This window comes from Ranitomeya imitator, chromosome 9 (assembly GCF_032444005.1).
Source record: "Ranitomeya imitator isolate aRanImi1 chromosome 9, aRanImi1.pri, whole genome shotgun sequence".
In the NCBI taxonomy this organism is placed as follows: Eukaryota; Metazoa; Chordata; class Amphibia; order Anura; family Dendrobatidae; genus Ranitomeya; species Ranitomeya imitator.
The window spans coordinates 97,755,809-97,774,720 of NC_091290.1; the positions used below are offsets into that span (position 1 = coordinate 97,755,809).

The following is an 18,912-nucleotide window of genomic DNA, read 5'->3' on the forward strand; positions in this document are numbered from 1 at the left end:
GGGGAACTAGCGGGGGGGGGGATTGGGGGGGGGGCTCCTGAGCGCTTTCAGAGTCACAGGCCTTGCGGAGACGATTGCTCTGGGCATGCGGGAAAGCATAACGACAGGCTACACAAACGGTATATAGGACCGTGTGAGATTTGATCCTTCTAGACATAGTAATCTGTAAATGCTCTACCCAGGGCCTTAGACTGGGAAAAAATAATGCTTCTGCTGTCAGGCTGGAGGGAGAAGCACTTACCCCAGTCCTGTGTCCCTGTGCATACAGTGTGGAACCGAACACCAAATGATGAACAAATGTGCCACCTTTATCCCCAGCTGCCCTCAGGAGGCGGAACCGCTCAAATTGCAGTGCCGATGTGGCCTGTAGCAGGCCGAAGCCGGGGCCTCGATTTGCCCCAGCGAGGAGAGGAGGGGGCAGACCGGAAGAAGACGCACTGGAGGGGGCGGGGCCTCACAGTGCGGTCTGTCCCGGACGGAAGCCGGGCCTGATTGACCCGGAAGTGTACCCGGGATGCTAGGCTGAAGCCTGGAGCCTCTGGAAAGGCTGCGGCGCCAGCCGCACTGGACCGCTGCAGCGCTGACAAGCGCCGGATGAACAACACCGGAGCTTTTGAGGGACTGCGGCGCCGCTTATTAACCCGGCGCCAGGACGCCCGAACCTGCCTTAAAAGTAAACTGCACTTGCATCAGGAGCCCATCTTCTTTGCCCCCCCCCCCCCTTTTGCAAGCTGAACCCTCTGTGAAAAGAGGACCAGCGTGAGTTTTAAAAATCTAGCAGGGGAGAGCAGAATACACGACAGTGCAGGAACCCTAGCTGCATTTTCCACCCTGGGATAAGGAGAGGGACCGTCCACCACCCCTCTATCACCACTGCTGAAACATAGGTGTGGAAAGCAGGGGGGGGGTCACACGGACATCTGTGGGCACCTGTACAGCCTATGGTCTTAAATACCTTAGGGTGGTCAGGGCCAAGTCCGACGTGCAATCCCACGTTGCGGGAAAGGATACGTGGAGAATACTCGCACGTGCTTGCCCGTTGCTGGTTTGGGGAGATCGGACCCCCTCAAAAGGGTCCGTCACCCTCTCTCAATCCATAAGATGTAGAGATGAAACAAGGGTCCAAAGCATCCGGGACCCAGACGTGTGCCTCCTTCAGAGACTAAGCATGAACTGGATTCTCTGGTAGCCAGTGTCAGGGTGTATACGACGGAGGAGGAGCTAAACTTTTTTTGTGATTACTTAGTATCAGCCTCCTGGCAGCAGAAGCATACACCCACAGTCCTGTGTCCCCCCACTGAGGCGAAGGAGAAATCAGCAGTGCATCAAACACATTTTCCGCAGTGTATATACAGGTGCTTGTCACAAAATTAGAATATCGTCAAAAAGTTAATTTCAGTTCTTCAATGCACTATACTGTGTTTGTGGGGGCTGTATTATACTGTGTGTGGGGGGATGCATTATACAGTGTGGAGGGGCTGCACTATATTGGATTTGTGGGGGCTGCATTATACTGTGAGTGGGGGCCGCATTATACTGTGTGGGGGCTGCAATATACTGTGTGTGTGGTGCTGCAATATACTGTATGTGTGGGGAGCTGCATTATACTGTGTGTGGGGGCTGCATTATACTCTATCAAGGACCATGGGGAATGCATTATACTATAGGTACTATATGGGATCTGCTTTATACTGCATCGAGGACCATCTGTCTCCATCATTCTTCTTCAGACGGTATAAAGAGGCCAGGAAACAAGCGTTGAACTACTTCAATATTGTCGATCACGCTCGTTTAAGGGCCTGAACTCAGCGCATGTAAATACAACAGAAATGTTTCTGTATGTTATGTGAGCATTTGGGGCCTTACTTTTAACTTTTGCTCAGGGCCCCACTTTGTCTAAAACTGGCCCTCGTCACTGTATACTCACATTTCATATACACTATATGAAGGGAATCCAACTATAGGATTAGTAATGGATAGGTGTCTTATAGATGCCTCTCCATTACTAGGCCGTGGGCTTGATGTCACCTGACAATACAAAGGTGACATCAACCCCACATATAAATCCCACTTGCCACCGCTGCAGGGCAAATGGGAAGAGCAGGGCAAAGCACCAAAATTGGCGCATCTAATAGATGTGCCTTTTTTGGCCAGCTGTGTGTTGCTATTTTTAGGCAGGGGGGGGGGGGGGCAATATCCATGGCCCCTTTCCAGCCTGAGAATACAAGCCTCCAGCTGTCTGTTTTAGCAAGGCTGGTTGTCAAAAATGGGGGAACCCCACACAGTTTTTTTATATTATTTAAATAATTAGCAAATATGGCGTGGGAACTTTCTATTCTTGATAGCCAACCTTGCTGAAGCTGACAGCTGAGGGTTGCAGCCCCCAGCTGTGAGTTTTGCCTGACTGGTTATCAAAAATACAGGGGAACCCACACCGTTTTTTTTTCTAAATATTTATTTACAGCGTAGGAGTCGGCTAATGAATACACCCATCAGCTACTCCTGCTCTCGCTATTATTAGCAGCAGCAGGCGTCGGATGATGGGAGCTGTAGTCCCATCACCCGACACCAGTGACAGAAGGTAAACTTTATACCTCTGATCACAGCTGAGCGCCCACGCTGTCTTTTGAAAGCATGGGAACCACGGCTCTCTGATGTGGGGATGATTTCACACCCAATCAAAAGCAGTGTTTGCCGCGCAGTCATGCATATGACAGCATGGCAAAACACTGGATGTTCGGGCCCCCCATTCAAGTGAATGGGTCCAGGTTCGGGTACTGTTCTGGTACTTAAACCAGAACTTTTTGTAACTGTTTGGCTGAACCCGCTGAAACCGAACATCCCGGTGTCCGCCCATTTCTACTCCTTTATAAATTAACTTTATTGATAGTTCTCCACATCAATGTTAATGTGGCATGGCTGCCCATCATGCTTTTATAAGAATTAAATAAGCAAAAATATGGGCAACGCCAGGTCCAACCACCTCCCCTTCAAAAAAAACAGTCATGTTCCTAAAATGCTAAGCTTAGAAGAACATTTGTTATCGTCTTACCATTTCAACTACTTCCACCTCAGCTTCTATTCTCAGATGATAAAGGAAGGTTGCAAGATCTTTCTTCATTTGGATACTGTTGTCATCCATTTGTGCTACAGTAAAAATTCTCATTCTACACTTTTTCCAAACCTGATAAAAAAAAACCACTTTCTTATAAAATCATTAAATCAAAACAGAAACTGAAGCAATTACAAAAAGAGCACAGAAAAGTATTTGTTTTATTTAATTTACATTAAGGCAAGCAAAAAGTGAGTGCTTGAACCGTTCACTGGTCAGGGTGCCCCAAGCCTAAAAGCATTTTATTAAAGTGCTGAAAAGCAAGTTACCGTATATTATTGGCTAGTGGGATTCCAGTACGCACAGCTCTATACAATAATGGTCATCTTTTTTAGTGAGGCAAGGCACCAGCCACCCTCCCTTATTAGTGTTAAACATATAAAACTTTATTGAAGGGGTCATATTGTTTCAGAAAGCCCAATCACGGGCAGCATGGTGGCTCAATGGCTAGCACTGCAGCCTTGCAGCACTGGAGTCCTGGGTTCAAAACCCACCAAGGACAACATCTGCAAGGAGTTTGTATGTTCTCCCCGTGTTTGCATGGGTTTCCTCTGGATACTCCGGTTTCCTCCCACATTCCAAAGACATACTGATAGAGAATTTAGACTGTGAGCCCCATCGGGGACAGCGATATGTGTGGAAAACTGCAAAGCGCTGTCGAATATGTTAGAGCTATATAAAAATAAAGATTATTATTATCATTATTATTATTAATAATCAGCTGATTGAAATTTGTTTTGCAAGAATAAATTGTGCTTTACTCACCTCCCCCAGGCACTCTCTAAGCTAGTGCTGAGACTCTCTCCAGTGCTGCTCCCACTGTCTGCAGCGTTGAAAGCATTGCAGCCAATAGCAGAGCTCAGCAGTTCTAAGTTGACGGCACAAGCCGCTCAGAGCTACAGATTGGTTGCACCATTGTCAATGTTATATAAGTGCTGCAGCCAATAGTAGAAACTGGGAGAAGCGGTGGAGACTCTGAGCCAGATCTGGTGAGGGCGCGTAAAGAACACTTTTATGCTTGTTTGGTTTTTTTTTAAACCAGGCAGCTTTAGAACACTAATAACCTGCAGATTAACCCCATATCTGCAGGATATTAGTGTTTGGAGACTTGACAGCTTCTCTTTAAGCACAATAAGAGCAGTAAAAGCTAAACCTGCAGGAAATGGTAAAAGGATTGCATTTTTCACCAAATTCACCCTGCCTACAATTTTTTTTCAGTAATTCTTCAATACAGTAGGCAGTAAAATTAATGGTGTCATTCAAAAGTACACATTATCCCACAAAAATGTAACCTATCACACACCTATCTTAAAGGACATAGAAAAAAAAATTAAGAAAAACAAAGATAGAAAGAAAGGCATAAAATCTTAAAATTCCCTGGGCAGGAATTTCTTCTTATCCAGAGCAGTATTGTATTGCTATTCATATAGTCCATGCTTTAGCACTACAGAGTGCAACTTCTTTTGTATATTGTATATGGAGGTGGCTGCTCCAGACAGATTTGAGACAGTCTGGGCTCCCCGGAACAATTTTAGGGCTCAAAGCAACAGTTAAGACCATGTTAGTTTTTAACAGGTCTCTTTTTCTCTTCCCTATGTGTATGTCTCGTCCTATTTAGTATTGTGGTTTTATAAGAATTGTAATATGTGTATGGGGATGGAGTCATCTTAACTAGTGTTGAGCCACCTCCCTAGTGTTCGGGTTCGGTTCGTCGAACAGGGAGGTGTTCGCCGAATTGTCCATCGAACGTTCGACGAACACCGTCGAACCCCATTGAAACCAATCGCAGGCAAACACAAACACATACAAACACATGGAAAACACATAGAAAACACCTTAAAAGGTGTCCAAAAGCTGACAAACTGCTCAGAAGACACAACAAACATGGAAAAGTCACAACTACATATAGTCATGCCAAAAGAAAAGAGGTGGAGGAGTAAAAGGAGGAGGAGACACAGATATAGGCATGTCATGCCCTTCTAAAATCAAGAAAGGCTGGAGTAAAAATCTAAACTCACACTACCAACACCCAGACGTCTTGACAAAAATAAATAAAAAAATAAATATTTTTAGGTAGCATGGCGGCGGGTCCATTCAGAACACTTTCCTTAGAAGACGTAGTGGTACCCCCGTTGGGAGATGTGCCAAAAAAGGAACCCAATACATTCAGACTAATCCACCATTTGTCATATCCAAGGGGCAGGTCAGTAAACGACAACATCGACGCGGAACCAAGTACCTCCTTTGACGAAGCAATCAGGCGGGTCAAGAGGTTGGTAAGGGCCACCCTAATGGCCAAAACAAACATTGAAGGGGCGTTCCGGTTACTACCTGTGCCTCCGAATAGTGTCTTCCCATTGGGCTGCTTCTTTGAAGGAGCATACTACATAGATCGCTGTTTGCCCATGGGGTGCTCCATATCCTGCTCACTATTTGAGGAGTTTAGTTGCTTCCTCGAATGTGTCATCATGGACGTTTGTAAGGCGGCACATATTATCCATTACCTCGACGACTTCTTATACCTGGGCCCAAAAGATTCGCCACAGTGTGAAAACATGCGGTAGTCCACCTGTGAGAGGGAGAGAGCTGGAGGGAAAGTGGACACCCCAGAGCCGAGGGGTTAGATTGAGAAAGAAAGAAGGCGGTGTAGCTTGCTTCATGGATGGGGTACTCTGCTGAGTAGCAGAAATTGCTACAAGGCCCAAAAGGATTTCCTGGCCAGATGCCGTTAAAAAATAGTACTTAGGTAAACAGGCGGTATAGCTTGCTTCATGGGTGGGGTACTCTGCTGAGTAGCACTAAATTCTACTAGGCCCCAAAGGATTTCCTGGGCTAGATGCCGTTAAAAATAGTACTTAGGTAAACAGGCGGTGGGTGGCTGGGCTACTCTGCTGACTAGCAGACACTGAAGCTTTGGATCAGACCTCTGAATCCTAGGCCATAGTATGAGGAAACAACGCTGCAGACGACCCCACCCACCTGGAATTGACGATGGCAACGTCATGTAAAATTCAGCAAGGGGACTAAATAAAAGAGTCTCCATTTTTTCCAAAAATTCGTCCACAGACACCACTTAAGTGGCATCAATTTCGCCAGAGTTTTTTTAAAACGGTTGGTGAGGTGATTTTCAAAAATCATCAAGCTTTTAGTCTCCCCAAGATGACAAGGGTAGAAATGTCCTTGCAGATCCAGGATTTGTTCATCTTGATGAACGTTAGTCTGTCTACATTGTCACTGGATAGCCGTGTGCGCTTATCTGTCAGCACACCATCAGCGGCGCTGAACACACATTCAGAGAGAACGCTGGCTGCGGGGCACGACAAGATCTCCGAGGCATGAGTTGCGAGCTCAGGCCATTTTTCAAGATTGGAAGCCCAAAATGAGCAAGGGTCCAGTTCCACAGTCATGGCATCGATGTTAACTTGGAGATACTCTTGTACCATCCTCTCTAGGCGTTGGCTGTGCGTCAGACTTCTTGTCTCCTGTGGCCTTGCAAAGGATGGTCTAAAAAAATCTTGAAACAATTGGAAAAAATTGCTGTTACCACCAGATACGATGTTACTGTTACGGTTTGAGTGATGACTCGATAGTCCCACGGTTGGCAAGTTAGAACTCAGAGATTCACTACGTGCACCACTGGTGTTTTGTGGAAAAGAAGCTGTTAGATTCTGTAACAGTCTCTGCTGATACTCCTGCATGCGTGAATCCCTTTCTATGGCAGGAATTATTTCGCCAAATTTGCTTTTGTACCGGGGATCTAAGAGTGTGGCAACCCAGTAGTCGGCATTACTTCGGATTCTGACAATTCGAGGGTCATGTTGCAGGTAGTGCAGCAAGAAGGCACTCATGTGTCTTGCGCATCCAGGAGGACCAAGTGTTATGATCTGGTGGTTTAGGAACAACTTGAGACAAGCTCTGAAGGAGGTGGTATCTGTACTGACCGCAAACCCTGAACCTAGCAGCGCAACTAGAAATAGCCGTGGGGGGTACCTGACGCTCCCTAGACCCCTCGGCACAGCCTAAGATCTAACTTCCCCTAAAGATGGAAACAGGAAACCTATCTTGCCTCAGAGAAAATCCCCAAAGGAAAGATAGCCCCCCACAAATATTGACGGTGAGAGGAGGGGAAAATAACATACGCAGAAATGAAATCAGATTTTAGCATAGGAGGCCAGTCTAGCTTGATAGATAGGACAGGAAAGGATACTGTGCGGTCAGTATAAAAACTACAAAACAATCCACACAGAGTTTACAAAATCTCCACACCTGACTAAAGGTGTGGAGGGTAAATCTGCTTCCCAGAGCTTCCAGCTAACAGAAATAATCCATACTGACAAGCTGGACAAAATATAGAATGCACAGAACAATAAGTCCACAACATGTGGACTGAAATGAGCAAAGCCAGGACTTATCTTTGCTGAACTGGTCAGGAAAGCAGGGAAATCCAAGCAGAGAAGTGAATCCAGCCAGGAAACACTGACAAGTGGCACTGGCTGAAGGAAGAGCCAGGAACAAAAGCCGAGCAGAAAGACAATTAGTGGAAACAGCTGCAGACTACTAAATCCAAGGAGCAGCCATTCCACTTACAACCACGGGAGGGAGCCCAAGAGCGGAATTCACAACAGTACCCCCCCCTTGAGGAGGGGTCACCGAACCCTCACCAGAGCCCCCAGACCGATCAGGACGAGCCAAATGAAAAGCACAAACCAAATCGGCGGCATGGACATTGGAGGCAACAATCCAAGAATTATCCTCCTGGCCATAACCCTTCCACTTGACAAGATACTGAAGCCTCCGCCTCGAAAAACGAGAATCCAAAATATTCTTAACCTCATATTCCAACTCTCCCTCAACCAACACCGGGGCAGGAGGATCAACTGAGGGAACAACGGGCACCACATATCTCCGCAACAAAGATCTATGGAAAACATTATGAATGGCAAAAGAGGCTGGAAGAGCCAAACGAAAAGACACCGGATTGATAATTTCAGAAATCTTATAAGGACCAATAAACCGAGGCTTAAACTTAGGGGATGAAACCTTCATAGGAACATGACGAGAAGACAACCAAACCAAATCCCCCACACGAAGCCGGGGACCAACACACCGACGGCGGTTAGCAAAACGTTGAGCATTTTCCTGAGACAAAGTCAAATTGTCCACCACATGAGTCCAAATCTGCTGCAGCCTGTCCACCACAGAATCCACACCAGGACAATCAGAAGGCTCAACCTGCCCCGAAGAAAAACTAGGATGAAAACCAAAATTACAAAAGAAAGGTGAAACCAAAGTAGCCGAACTAGCCCTATTAAGGGCAAACTCGGCCAACGGCAAGAAAGCCACCCAATCATCCTGATCAGCAGACACAAAGCATCTCAAGCCAAAAGGAGAGCAATTCAGAGCAATGATTTATAAAACAAACTTTAATTGCCATAAATAATACAAAAACATATATCAAAATATTACATTATCTAATGACTAGAGCACAGGATGAATGTCCCAGGAATGCTGGAAAAGCGCCCATCCCCCCACTCCCCCAGATGTAAATACCCTTGTAATGGCATGCATAAGAAAAAGCACCTGCACTATCCAACCAAGATCACCCCAAAGCAGTGGGATCCCCCTGAGGAAGTGGCACTGGTGGCCACGAAACGTGCGTTGGGGACCATCGCCCGACCGCCCCCCCCCTACCTCTGTGTAGTGGTAAGTGCTAGCACCCTTTTTCCTCCACCATACTTAATGGCATTACTATAGAATCCCACTGCTTTGGGGTGATCTTGGTTGGATAGTGCAGGTGCTTTTTCTTATGCATGCCATTACAAGGGTATTTACATCTAGGGGAGTGGGGGGATGGGCGCTTTTCCAGCATTCCTGGGACATTCATCCTGTGCTCTAGTCATTAGATAATGTAATATTTTGATATATGTTTTTGTATTATTTATGGCAATTAAAGTTTGTTTTATAAATCATTGCTCTAAATTGCTCTCCTTTTGGCATGGTTTGTTTTGAGCTGATTTGGTGAGGTCGGGGTCTTTTGGCGTATTTACTGCCAGACCTCGTGCGCTCACAATATGTATCTGGGAGTTTTGTATACAAAGCATCTCAAATAGGTTTCCAAGGTCTGATTAGTTCGCTCAGTTTGGCCATTAGTCTGAGGATGAAACGCCGAAGAAAAAGACAAATCAATGCCCATCCTAGCACAAAAGGCCAGCCAAAACCTAGAGACAAACTGAGAACCTCTGTCAGACACAATATTCTCAGGAATGCCATGCAAACGAACCACATGTTGAAAAAACAATGGAACCAAATCAGAGGAGGAAGGCAACTTAGGCAAAGGTACCAAATGGACCATTTTAGAGAACCGGTCACAAACCACCCAGATAACAGACATCTTCTGGAAAACAGGAAGATCCGAAATAAAATCCATCGAAATATGCGTCCAGGGCCTCTCCGGGATCGGCAAAGGCAAAAGCAACCCACTAGCGCGGGAACAGCAAAGCTTGGCCCGGGCGCAAGTCCCACAGGACTGCACAAAACCACGCACATCCCGCGACAAGGAAGGCCACCAAAAGGACCTAGCAACCAAATCTCTGGTACCAAAAATCCCAGGATGACCAGCCAACACTGAACAATGAACCTCAGAAATTACCCTACTTGTCCATCTATCAGGAACAAACAGCTTCCCCACAGGACAGCGATCAGGTTTATCAGCCTGAAATTCCTGAAGCACCCGCTGCAAATCAGGGGAGATGGCAGAAAGAATCACCCCCTCCTTAAGAATGCCAACCTGCTCAAGCACTCCAGGAGAATCAGGCAAAAAACTCCTAGAGAGCGCATCAGCCGTTACATTCTTAGAACCCGGAAGATACGAGACCACAAAATCAAAACGGGAGAAAAACAGGGACCATCGAGCCTGTCTAGGGTTCAGCCGCTTGGCCGACTCGAGGTAAATCAGATTCTTATGATCAGTCAAGACCACGATGCGGTGTTTGGCTCCCTCAAGCCAATGTCGCCACTCCTCAAATGCCCACTTCATAGCCAACAACTCACGATTGCCGACGTCATAATTGCGCTCGGCAGGCGAAAACTTTCTAGAAAAAAAAGCACACGGTTTCATCAAAGAACAATCAGAATTCCTCTGAGACAAAACGGCCCCTGCCCCAATCTCAGAAGCGTCAACCTCAACCTGAAAAGTTAGAGAAACATCCGGCTGAAGCAATACAGGGGCAAAAGTAAATCGGCGTTTAAGCTCCCGAAAGGCCCCAACAGCCGCAGAGGACCAATTCGTCACATCAGCGCCTTTTTTGGTCAAATCAGCAAGGGGCTTAACCACACTGGAAAGTTGGCAATGAAACGGCGATAGAAATTAGCAAAGCCCAAAAATTTCTGAAGGCTCTTCACAGATGTGGGTTGAATCCAGTCATGAATGGCTTGGACCTTCACAGGATCCATTTCCATAGACGAGGGAGAAAAAATAAAACCCAAAAAAGAGACCTTCTGAACTCTGAAAAGGCACTTAGACCCCTTCACAAACAAAGCATTATCACGAAAAAATCCTCGGAAAAAATCAAAATATCATCCAAATATACAACCATGAATTTATCAAGATAATTACGGAAAATATCATGCATGAAAGATTGGAACACAGATGGAGCATTAGAGAGCCCGAATGGCATCACAAGGTATTCAAAATGGCCTTCGGGCGTATTAAATGCAGTTTTCCATTCGTCACCCTGTTTAATACGAACAAGATTATATGCCCCTTGAAGGTCAATCTTAGTAAACCAACTAGCCCCCTTAATCTGAGCAAACAAATCAGAAAGCAAAGGCAAGGGGTATTGGAATTTGACCGTGATCTTATTAAGACGACGATAATCTATACAGGGTCTCAAGGAGCCATCCTTCTTAGCAACAAAAAAGAAACCCGCTCCCAATGGTGATGAAGACGGCCGAGTATGCCCCTTCTCCAAAGACTCCTTAACATAACTCCGCATGGCGTCATGTTCTGGCACAGACAGATTGAAAAGTCGGCCCTTAGGGAACTTGCAGCCAGGAATCAAGTTAATAGCACAATCACAGTCCCTGTGCGGTGGAAGGGAACTGGACTTGGGCTCATCAAATACATCCTGGAAATCTGACAAAAACTCAGGGACCTCAGAAGAGGGGGAAGAGGAAATTGACATCAAAAGAACGTCACTATGCACCCCTTGACAACCCCAACTAGTCACAGACATAGTTTTCCAATCCAGCACCGGATTATGTTCCTGTAACCTTGGAAAACCCAGTACAACTACATCATGCAGGTTATGCAACACCAGAAAACGGCAATCTTCCTGATGTGCTGGAGCCATGTACATAGTCATCTGCGTCCAGTACTGAGGTTTATCCTTGGCCAATGGTGTAGCATCAATACCCCTCAAAGGAATAGGGCTCTGCAAAGGCTGCAAGGATAAACCACAGCGCCTGGCGAATTCTAAGTCCATTAAGTTCAGGGCAGCGCCTGAATCCACAAATGCCATGACAGAAAAGGACGACAATGAGCAAATCAGGGTCACAGATAAGAGAAATTTAGGCTGTATAGTACTAATGGTAACAGACCTAGCGACTCTCTTAGTACGATTAGGGCAATCAGAGATAACAAGAGCAGAATCACCACAGTAAAAACACAGCCTATTCTGACGTCTGAATTCCTGCCGTTCTGTTCTAGTCAAAATCCTATCACATTGCATAGGCTCAGGACTCTGCTCAGAGGACACTGCCATATGGTGCACAGCTTTGCGCTCGCGCAGACGCCGATCAATCTGAATGGCTAGAGACATAGATTCGCTCAAACCGGCAGGCGTAGGGAAGCCCACGATAACATCTTTAAGGGCTTCAGAAAGACCTTTTCTGAAAATTGCAGCCAGAGCCTCCTCATTCCATTTAGTGAGCACAGACCATTTTCTAAATTTCTGGCAGTATAATTCTGCAGCTTCCTGACCTTGACACAAGGCCAACAGGGTTTTTTCTGCATGATCCACAGAATTAGGTTCGTCATACAATAATCCGAGCGCTTGAAAAAATGCGTCTACATTCAATAATGCCGGATCCCCTGATTCAAGAGAAAAAGCCCAGTCTTGAGGGTCACCACGCAGCAAGGATATGATGATTTTTACTTGCTGAATGGGATCACCAGAAGAACGGGGTTTCAAAGCGAAAAACAATTTGGAGTTATTTTTAAAGTTCAAAAACTTGGATCTGTCCCTAAAAAACAAATCAGGAGTAGGAATTCTAGGCTCTAAAGCCGGAGTCTGGACAACATAATCTTGGATACTCTGTACTCTTGCAGCAAGTTGATCCACACGAGAAAACAAACCCTGAACATCCATGCCAGAGCATAAATCCTGAACCACCCAGAAATCAAGAGGAAAAAAAGAGACAAAAAAGAGACAAAACAGAGCACAGAAAAAAAATGGTTCAGAACTTTCTTTTCCTTCTTTTGAGATGCGTTTAATTCATTTTTGGCCACTTGTACTGTTATGATCTGGTGGTTTAGGAACAACATGAGACAAGCTCTGAAGGAGGTGGTATCTGTACTGACCGCAAACCCTGAACCTAGCAGCACAACTAGAAATAGCCGTGGGGGGTACCTGACGCTCCCTAGACCCCTCGGCACAGCCTAAGATCTAACTTCCCCTAAAGATGGAAACAGGAAACCTATCTTGCCTCAGAGAAAATCCCCAAAGGAAAGATAGCCCCTCACAAATATTGACAGTGAGAGGAGGGGAAAATAACATACACAGAAATGAAATCAGATTTTAGCATAGGAGGCCAGTCTAGCTAGATAGATAGGACAGGAAAGGATACTGTGCGGTCAGTATAAAAACTACAAAACAATCCACACAGAGTTTACAAAAATCTCCACACCTGACTAAAGGTGTGGAGGGTAAATCTGCTTCCCAGAGCTTCCAGCTAACAGAAATAATCCATACTGACAAGCTGGACAAAATATAGAATGCACAGAACAATAAGTCCACAACATGTGGACTGAAATGAGCAAAGCCAGGACTTATCTTTGCTGAACTGGTCAGGAAAGCAGGGAAATCCAAGCAGAGAAGTGAATCCAGCCAGGAAACATTGACAAGTGGCACTGGCTGAAGGAAGAGCCAGGAATAAAAGCCGAGCAGAAAGACAATTAGTGGAAACAGCTGCAGACCACTAAATCCAAGGAGCAGCCATTGCACTTAAAACCACCGGAGGGAGCCCAAGAGCAGAACTCACAAAAGTGCCACTTACAACCACCGGAGGGAGCCCAAGAGCGGAATTCACAACACCAAGTCCTTGTTGTCTTGGTGGTGGTGCGGTGAAAATCATGCTTCCTTCGTCTGCCCTCTCCCCCCAACCTCGCACAACAGAAATTTGATCAAGGTCTCCCTCATCTGATGAGTCTTCCATGCCCAGCGCCTGTTCGTCCTCCACTTCTTCCTCACCTCCTGCACCTTCCCCAACAGTTTGGCTGCTACCATGCGCCTTCGGTAACCCCTCTCCTCCAGCCTCCAATGCCAGCCGCCTTGGTGCTGCAAAGCTTCTTGACCTTGGAGATATGATCCCTTCTGCATACGACTCCTCCTCCTCTTGTTCCACCACCTGACTCCGAACACTGTGTAAGGTGTGCTCCAGCATGTAAATCACCGGAATGGTCATGCTGATAATGGCATCGTCAGCATTAAACATCTTCGTTGCTATTTCAAAACTGTGCAGAAGGGTGCATAGGTCCCTGATCTGAGACAACTCCTGCAGTGTGATTTGCCCCACCGCTTGATCTCGTTGGCCCAGGCTATACGTCATAACGTATTGCACCAGGGCTCGTTGGTGCTGCCACAGTCGCTGCAACATGTGCAGAGTTGAATTCCACCGTGTGGGCACATCGCATTTCAGCCGGTGAACTGGCAGGCCCAACGACTTCTGTAGAGATTCAAGTCGTCGAGCTGCATGATGCGAATGGCGGAAGTGAGCACTCAGCGACCGTGCCCTCTGCAGAAGCCCATCTAGTCCGGGATAGTGGGATAAAAATTGCTTGACAACCAGGTTCAAAACGTGAGCCATACAAAGCACGTGTGTGACATTGCCCCGGTGAAGGGCCGCCCTGTTATGAACTGGTGATTCAGAAACACAATGGACCTGGTGGTTAAGAGCACACAAGTGACCTGATAGTTACAAATAACATAGAACAAGCTCTGAGACGTGGGAACTCTGCTGACCGCAATCCCTAATCCTATCATACCACACTAGAGGTAGCCGTGGAGCGCTCCTGACCAGACCTAGGCGCCTCGGGCACAGCCTGAGAAACTAGCTAGCCCTGAAGATAGAAAAATAAGCCTACCTTGCCTCAGAGAAATTCCCCAAAGGAAAAGGCAGCCCCCCACATATAATGACTGAGTAAAGATGAAAACACTAACACAGAGATGAAATAGGTTTTAGCAACGTGAGGCCCTACTTACTGAATAGACCGAGGATAGGAAAGATAGCTTTGCGGTCAGCACAAAAACCTACAAACAACCACGCAGAGGGCGCAAAAAGACCCTCCGTACCGACTAACGGCACGGAGGTGCTCCCTCTGCGTCCCAGAGCTTCCAGCAAGCAAGAAAAACCAATATAGCAAGCTGGACAGAAAAAATAGCAAACAAAAGTAACACAAGCAGAACTTAGCTTATGCAGGGCAGACAGGCCACAAGAACGATCCAAGAGAGAGCAAGACCAATACTGGAACATACAGTCATGGCCAAAAATTTTGAGAATGACACCAAAATTATATTTTCACATGATCTGCTGCCCTCTGGTTTTTATCAGTGTTTGTCTGATGTTTATATCACATACAGAAATATAATTGCAATCATATTATGAGTACCAATAGGTTATATTGACAGTTAGAATGAGTTAATGCAGCAAGTCAATATTTGCAATGTTGACCCTTCTTCTTCAAGACCTCTGCAATTCTCCCTGGCATGCTCTCAATCAACTTCTGGACCAAATTCTGACTGATAGCAGTCCATTCTTCCATAATCAATGCTTGCATTTTGCCAGAATTTGTTGGTTTTTGTTTGTCCACCCGTCTCTTGATGATTGACCACAAGTTCTCAATGGGATTAAGATCTGGGGAGTTTCCAGGCCATGGACTCAAAATCTCTATGTTTTGTTCCATGAGCCATTTAGTTATCACCTTTGCTTTATGGCAAGGTGCTCCATCATGCTGGAAAAGGCATTTTTGGGCGCCAAACTGCTCTTGGACGGTTGGGAGAAGTCGCTCTTGGAGGACATTCTGGTACCATTCTTTATTCATGGCTGTGTTTTTAGGCAAGACTGTGAGTGAGCCGATTCCCTTGACTGAGAAGCAACCCCACACATGAATGGTTTCAGGATGCTTTACAGTTGGCATTAGACAAGACTGGTGGTAGAGCTCACCTCTTCTTCTCTGAATAAGCTGTTTTCCAGATGTCCCAAACAATCGAAAAGGGGATTCATCAGAGAAAATGACTTTGCCCCAGTCCTCAGCAGTCCACTCCCTGTACCTTTTGCAGAATATCAGTCGGTCCCTGATGTTTTTTCTGGAGAGAAGTGGCTTCTTTGCTGCCCTCCTTGAAACCAGGCCTTGCTTGAAGAGTCTCCGCCTCACAGTGCGTGCAGAAGCACTCACACCAGCCTGCTGCCATTCCTGAGCAAGCTCGGCACTGCTGGTAGTCCGATTCTGCAGCTGAAACAATTTTAAGATACGGTCCTGGCGCTTGCTGGTCTTTCTTGGGCGCCCTGGAGCCTTTTTGACAACAATGGAAGCTCTCTCCTTGAAGTTCTTGATGATGCGATAGATTGTTATTGTAGAGATAACCATGGTTAACTGAAGAGAAACAATGATACCAAGCACCAGCCTCCTTTTAAAGTGTCCAGTGAAGTCATTCTTACTTAATCATGACTGATTGATCGCCAGCCCTGTCCTCATCAACACCCACACCTGTGTTAATGGATCAATCACTAAAACGATGTTAGCTGCTCCTTTTAAGGCAGGACTGCAATGATGTTGAAATGTGTTTTGGGGGTTAAAGTTCATTTTCTGGGCAAATATTGACTTTGCAAGTACAGTAATTGCTGTTAAGCTGATCACTCTGACATTCAGGAGTATATGCAAATTGCCATTAGAAAAAATGAAGCAGTAGACTTTGGAAAAATTAATATTTGTCTCATTCTCAAAATTTTTGTCCATGACTGTAGACTGGAGGCCAGGAACAAAGAACTAGGTGGAGTTAAATAGAGCAGCACCTAACGATTTAACCTCGTCACCTGAGGAAGGAAACTCAGAAGCCGCAGCCCCACTCACATCCACCAGAGGAAGCTCATAGTCAGAACCAGCCGAAGTACCACTCATGACCACAGGAGGGAGCTTGACCACAGAATTCACAACACCGCACCCAGGTTTGCAGCATTGTCACACACAGCCTTCCCTGGCTGCAGGTTGAATGGAGACAACCATTGATCGAACTCGGTCTCCAGAGCTGACCACAACTCCTCTGCTATGTGACTCACATTTCCCAGACATTTCAATGTAAACACTGCCTGATGCCGTTGTGCCCTGGTGACAGCATAGTGAGGAGGTGTTCAGGAATCCTTCTGCGCAGTTACAACGCGGGTGGCATTACCAGACAGGCTTTGGGTGCAGGTGGAGGACCGAGAGGAAGTTGAGGAGGCAGAAGCAGTGGAGGAACTTCTAGATACAGAGGATCGACGAGCAACTTGTGGCGACGGCAAGACTTGAACAGCAGCTCCTTCTCCTGATGTCGCCGTAGTTACCCAGTGCCCAGTCACCGACATGTAACGCCCCTGTCCATGTCTACTCGTCCAAGTGTCTGTGGTGAAATGCACCGTCACACACAGAGTTTCTCAAGGAAGCGGTGATGTTGTGTGCGACATGCTGGTGTAGCGCAGGCACAGCTTTCTTTGAGAAGTAGTGGCGACTGGGCATCTGGTACTGGGGCACTGCGACGGACATAAGGTGTCGAAAATCCTCTGTGTCCACCAGGCGGAAAGGCAGCATTTCTGTAGCCAACAGCTTGCTGGTGGAGAAATTCAACCTCTTAGGTTTGTCATGGATAGGAGGAAATGGTCTTTTACTTGTCCATATCTGAGGGACTGAGGGCTGGCTGCCGTGCTTAGACGGAGTTGAGTAGGGTGTCCCCGGCAAACTGCTGGTCTGTGAGGAAGGTACAGGCGGAGATGTTATGTTGCCTTGATCAAAATGTGGTGACGATGTCGGAGAGCGCTCAACACCAGCAGGTGTTTCCACTAGCAAATGTCCTGACGACCTGCCAGTCACACTGGCTGTTGCGGGTAAAGAGATGCATCCAAAACCATGTGCGACTGCTGTCCCCACAGTCACAGAGGATGAAAAGGATGCTGATGCACTTGATGGGGCAGACGGTGGTTGACCCGGCCCACTAGGCCGCATTGTAGCACAGTGAGCTTCCCACTGCAACTAATGCCACATATCCATGTGACAGTTCATGCATGAAGTACTCAAGCTAGTGATTTTTTGGCCTCTACTGAGATTTTGTCCACAAATCTTACAGACAACATGAGTTGGGTCATCCTTTGCGATGTCCAAAAATGCTTAGGCTATGCAAGGCTTAGAGTCCGTGCGACCTGAAGAGCCACCACGACTTCTGGTCTGAGGCACAGTTGGGGTTGAGGATGCAGTTGTTGACGTGCTTCCAGTACTCAGTCTCTGTCCAGGAAGGTGCAACGTAACTTCATCGTCAGACTCGTCACTAGCATCCTCCTCCACCTCCTCTGCTGACCTCATGGACTGGCGGACTGTGAGTTGAGTGTTAGTGGGGTTTCCAATCTCGTCATCATCATCCTGTGTGTTCTCACACCCATCGTCCTCAGAGTCAACCTCTTCCTGCCCTGACCGAAAAGTCAAGTTTTCGTTCCAATCAGGTATCTCAGTCTCATCATCATCTTCCTCATTGTCTCCACCAACACGAGTTACAGTTTGGGAACGAGGGTCTACATTATGCTCAGAACCTTCTTCATCTGGGCCTGGATCCGACTCACAAAGATTCTGGGCATCAGTGCAGATCATTTCCTCACCTGGATTCACAGAAGCTCTGGAGTAGACCTCTGATTCCCAGGCTATAGTATGCGTAAACAGCTCTAGAGACTCAACCATGTGTGTTACCCCATGCTCAGACGGGCAGCTAGAGACTTGGGAACTGTGAGGAAGCAAGTGCGATTGGGGTGACAACTCTGAGGACTGGAGTAGTTGTGATGTTGAAGTTGACATGAAGAAGAGCCCACTTGAACGAGCACTTGATATCCGTTCAAGCACCTGCTGTTTTTGTGCCTCATCTGGAATTTTTGGCGATGCTTGTAGCGATGGTCGTAAGAAAGGGATCATATCAGATTGTCCACGAAAAGAAGTAGACATCTTACTTTGGCTGGAAGATGGTCTTTCTTCTGCAGATGTTACTGTTGCTTTACCACCTACCCCACGGACACAACCTTTTTTTCTCTTTCCAACACGCCTATTCCCCTTTCCACCAGCAGCAGGCCTTTTGCCACTCATTTTAGTGCTTGACTAATTGGCAACTCTGTATCTGTAGTTGTTGGCACAACAACAGATGGATGAAAACCGAGCAGAACTGAGTGGCCAAACTGTGGTACTAGGCCAGAACTAATAACTGGATTAGATGCAGTGAATACTGAGATACACAGGCGGTATAGTTTGTTTCACAGGCGGGCTACTCTGCTGACGTGCAGACACTGCTCCTAGG

The 18,912-nt window shown here is 46.6% G+C and overlaps 1 protein-coding gene across 1 annotated transcript in view; it reads right to left on the reverse strand.

The window, feature by feature from the left end:
- SLC12A4 (solute carrier family 12 member 4) overlaps positions 1 to 18,912 on the reverse strand; it is a 450,549-nt gene that overhangs the window by 71,262 nt on the left and 360,375 nt on the right. Inside the window, exon 20 of the mRNA XM_069740162.1 lies at positions 3,053 to 3,184. Coding sequence (XP_069596263.1) covers positions 3,053 to 3,184 — 132 coding nt within the window. The remainder of the gene's footprint in view (positions 1 to 3,052; positions 3,185 to 18,912) is intronic.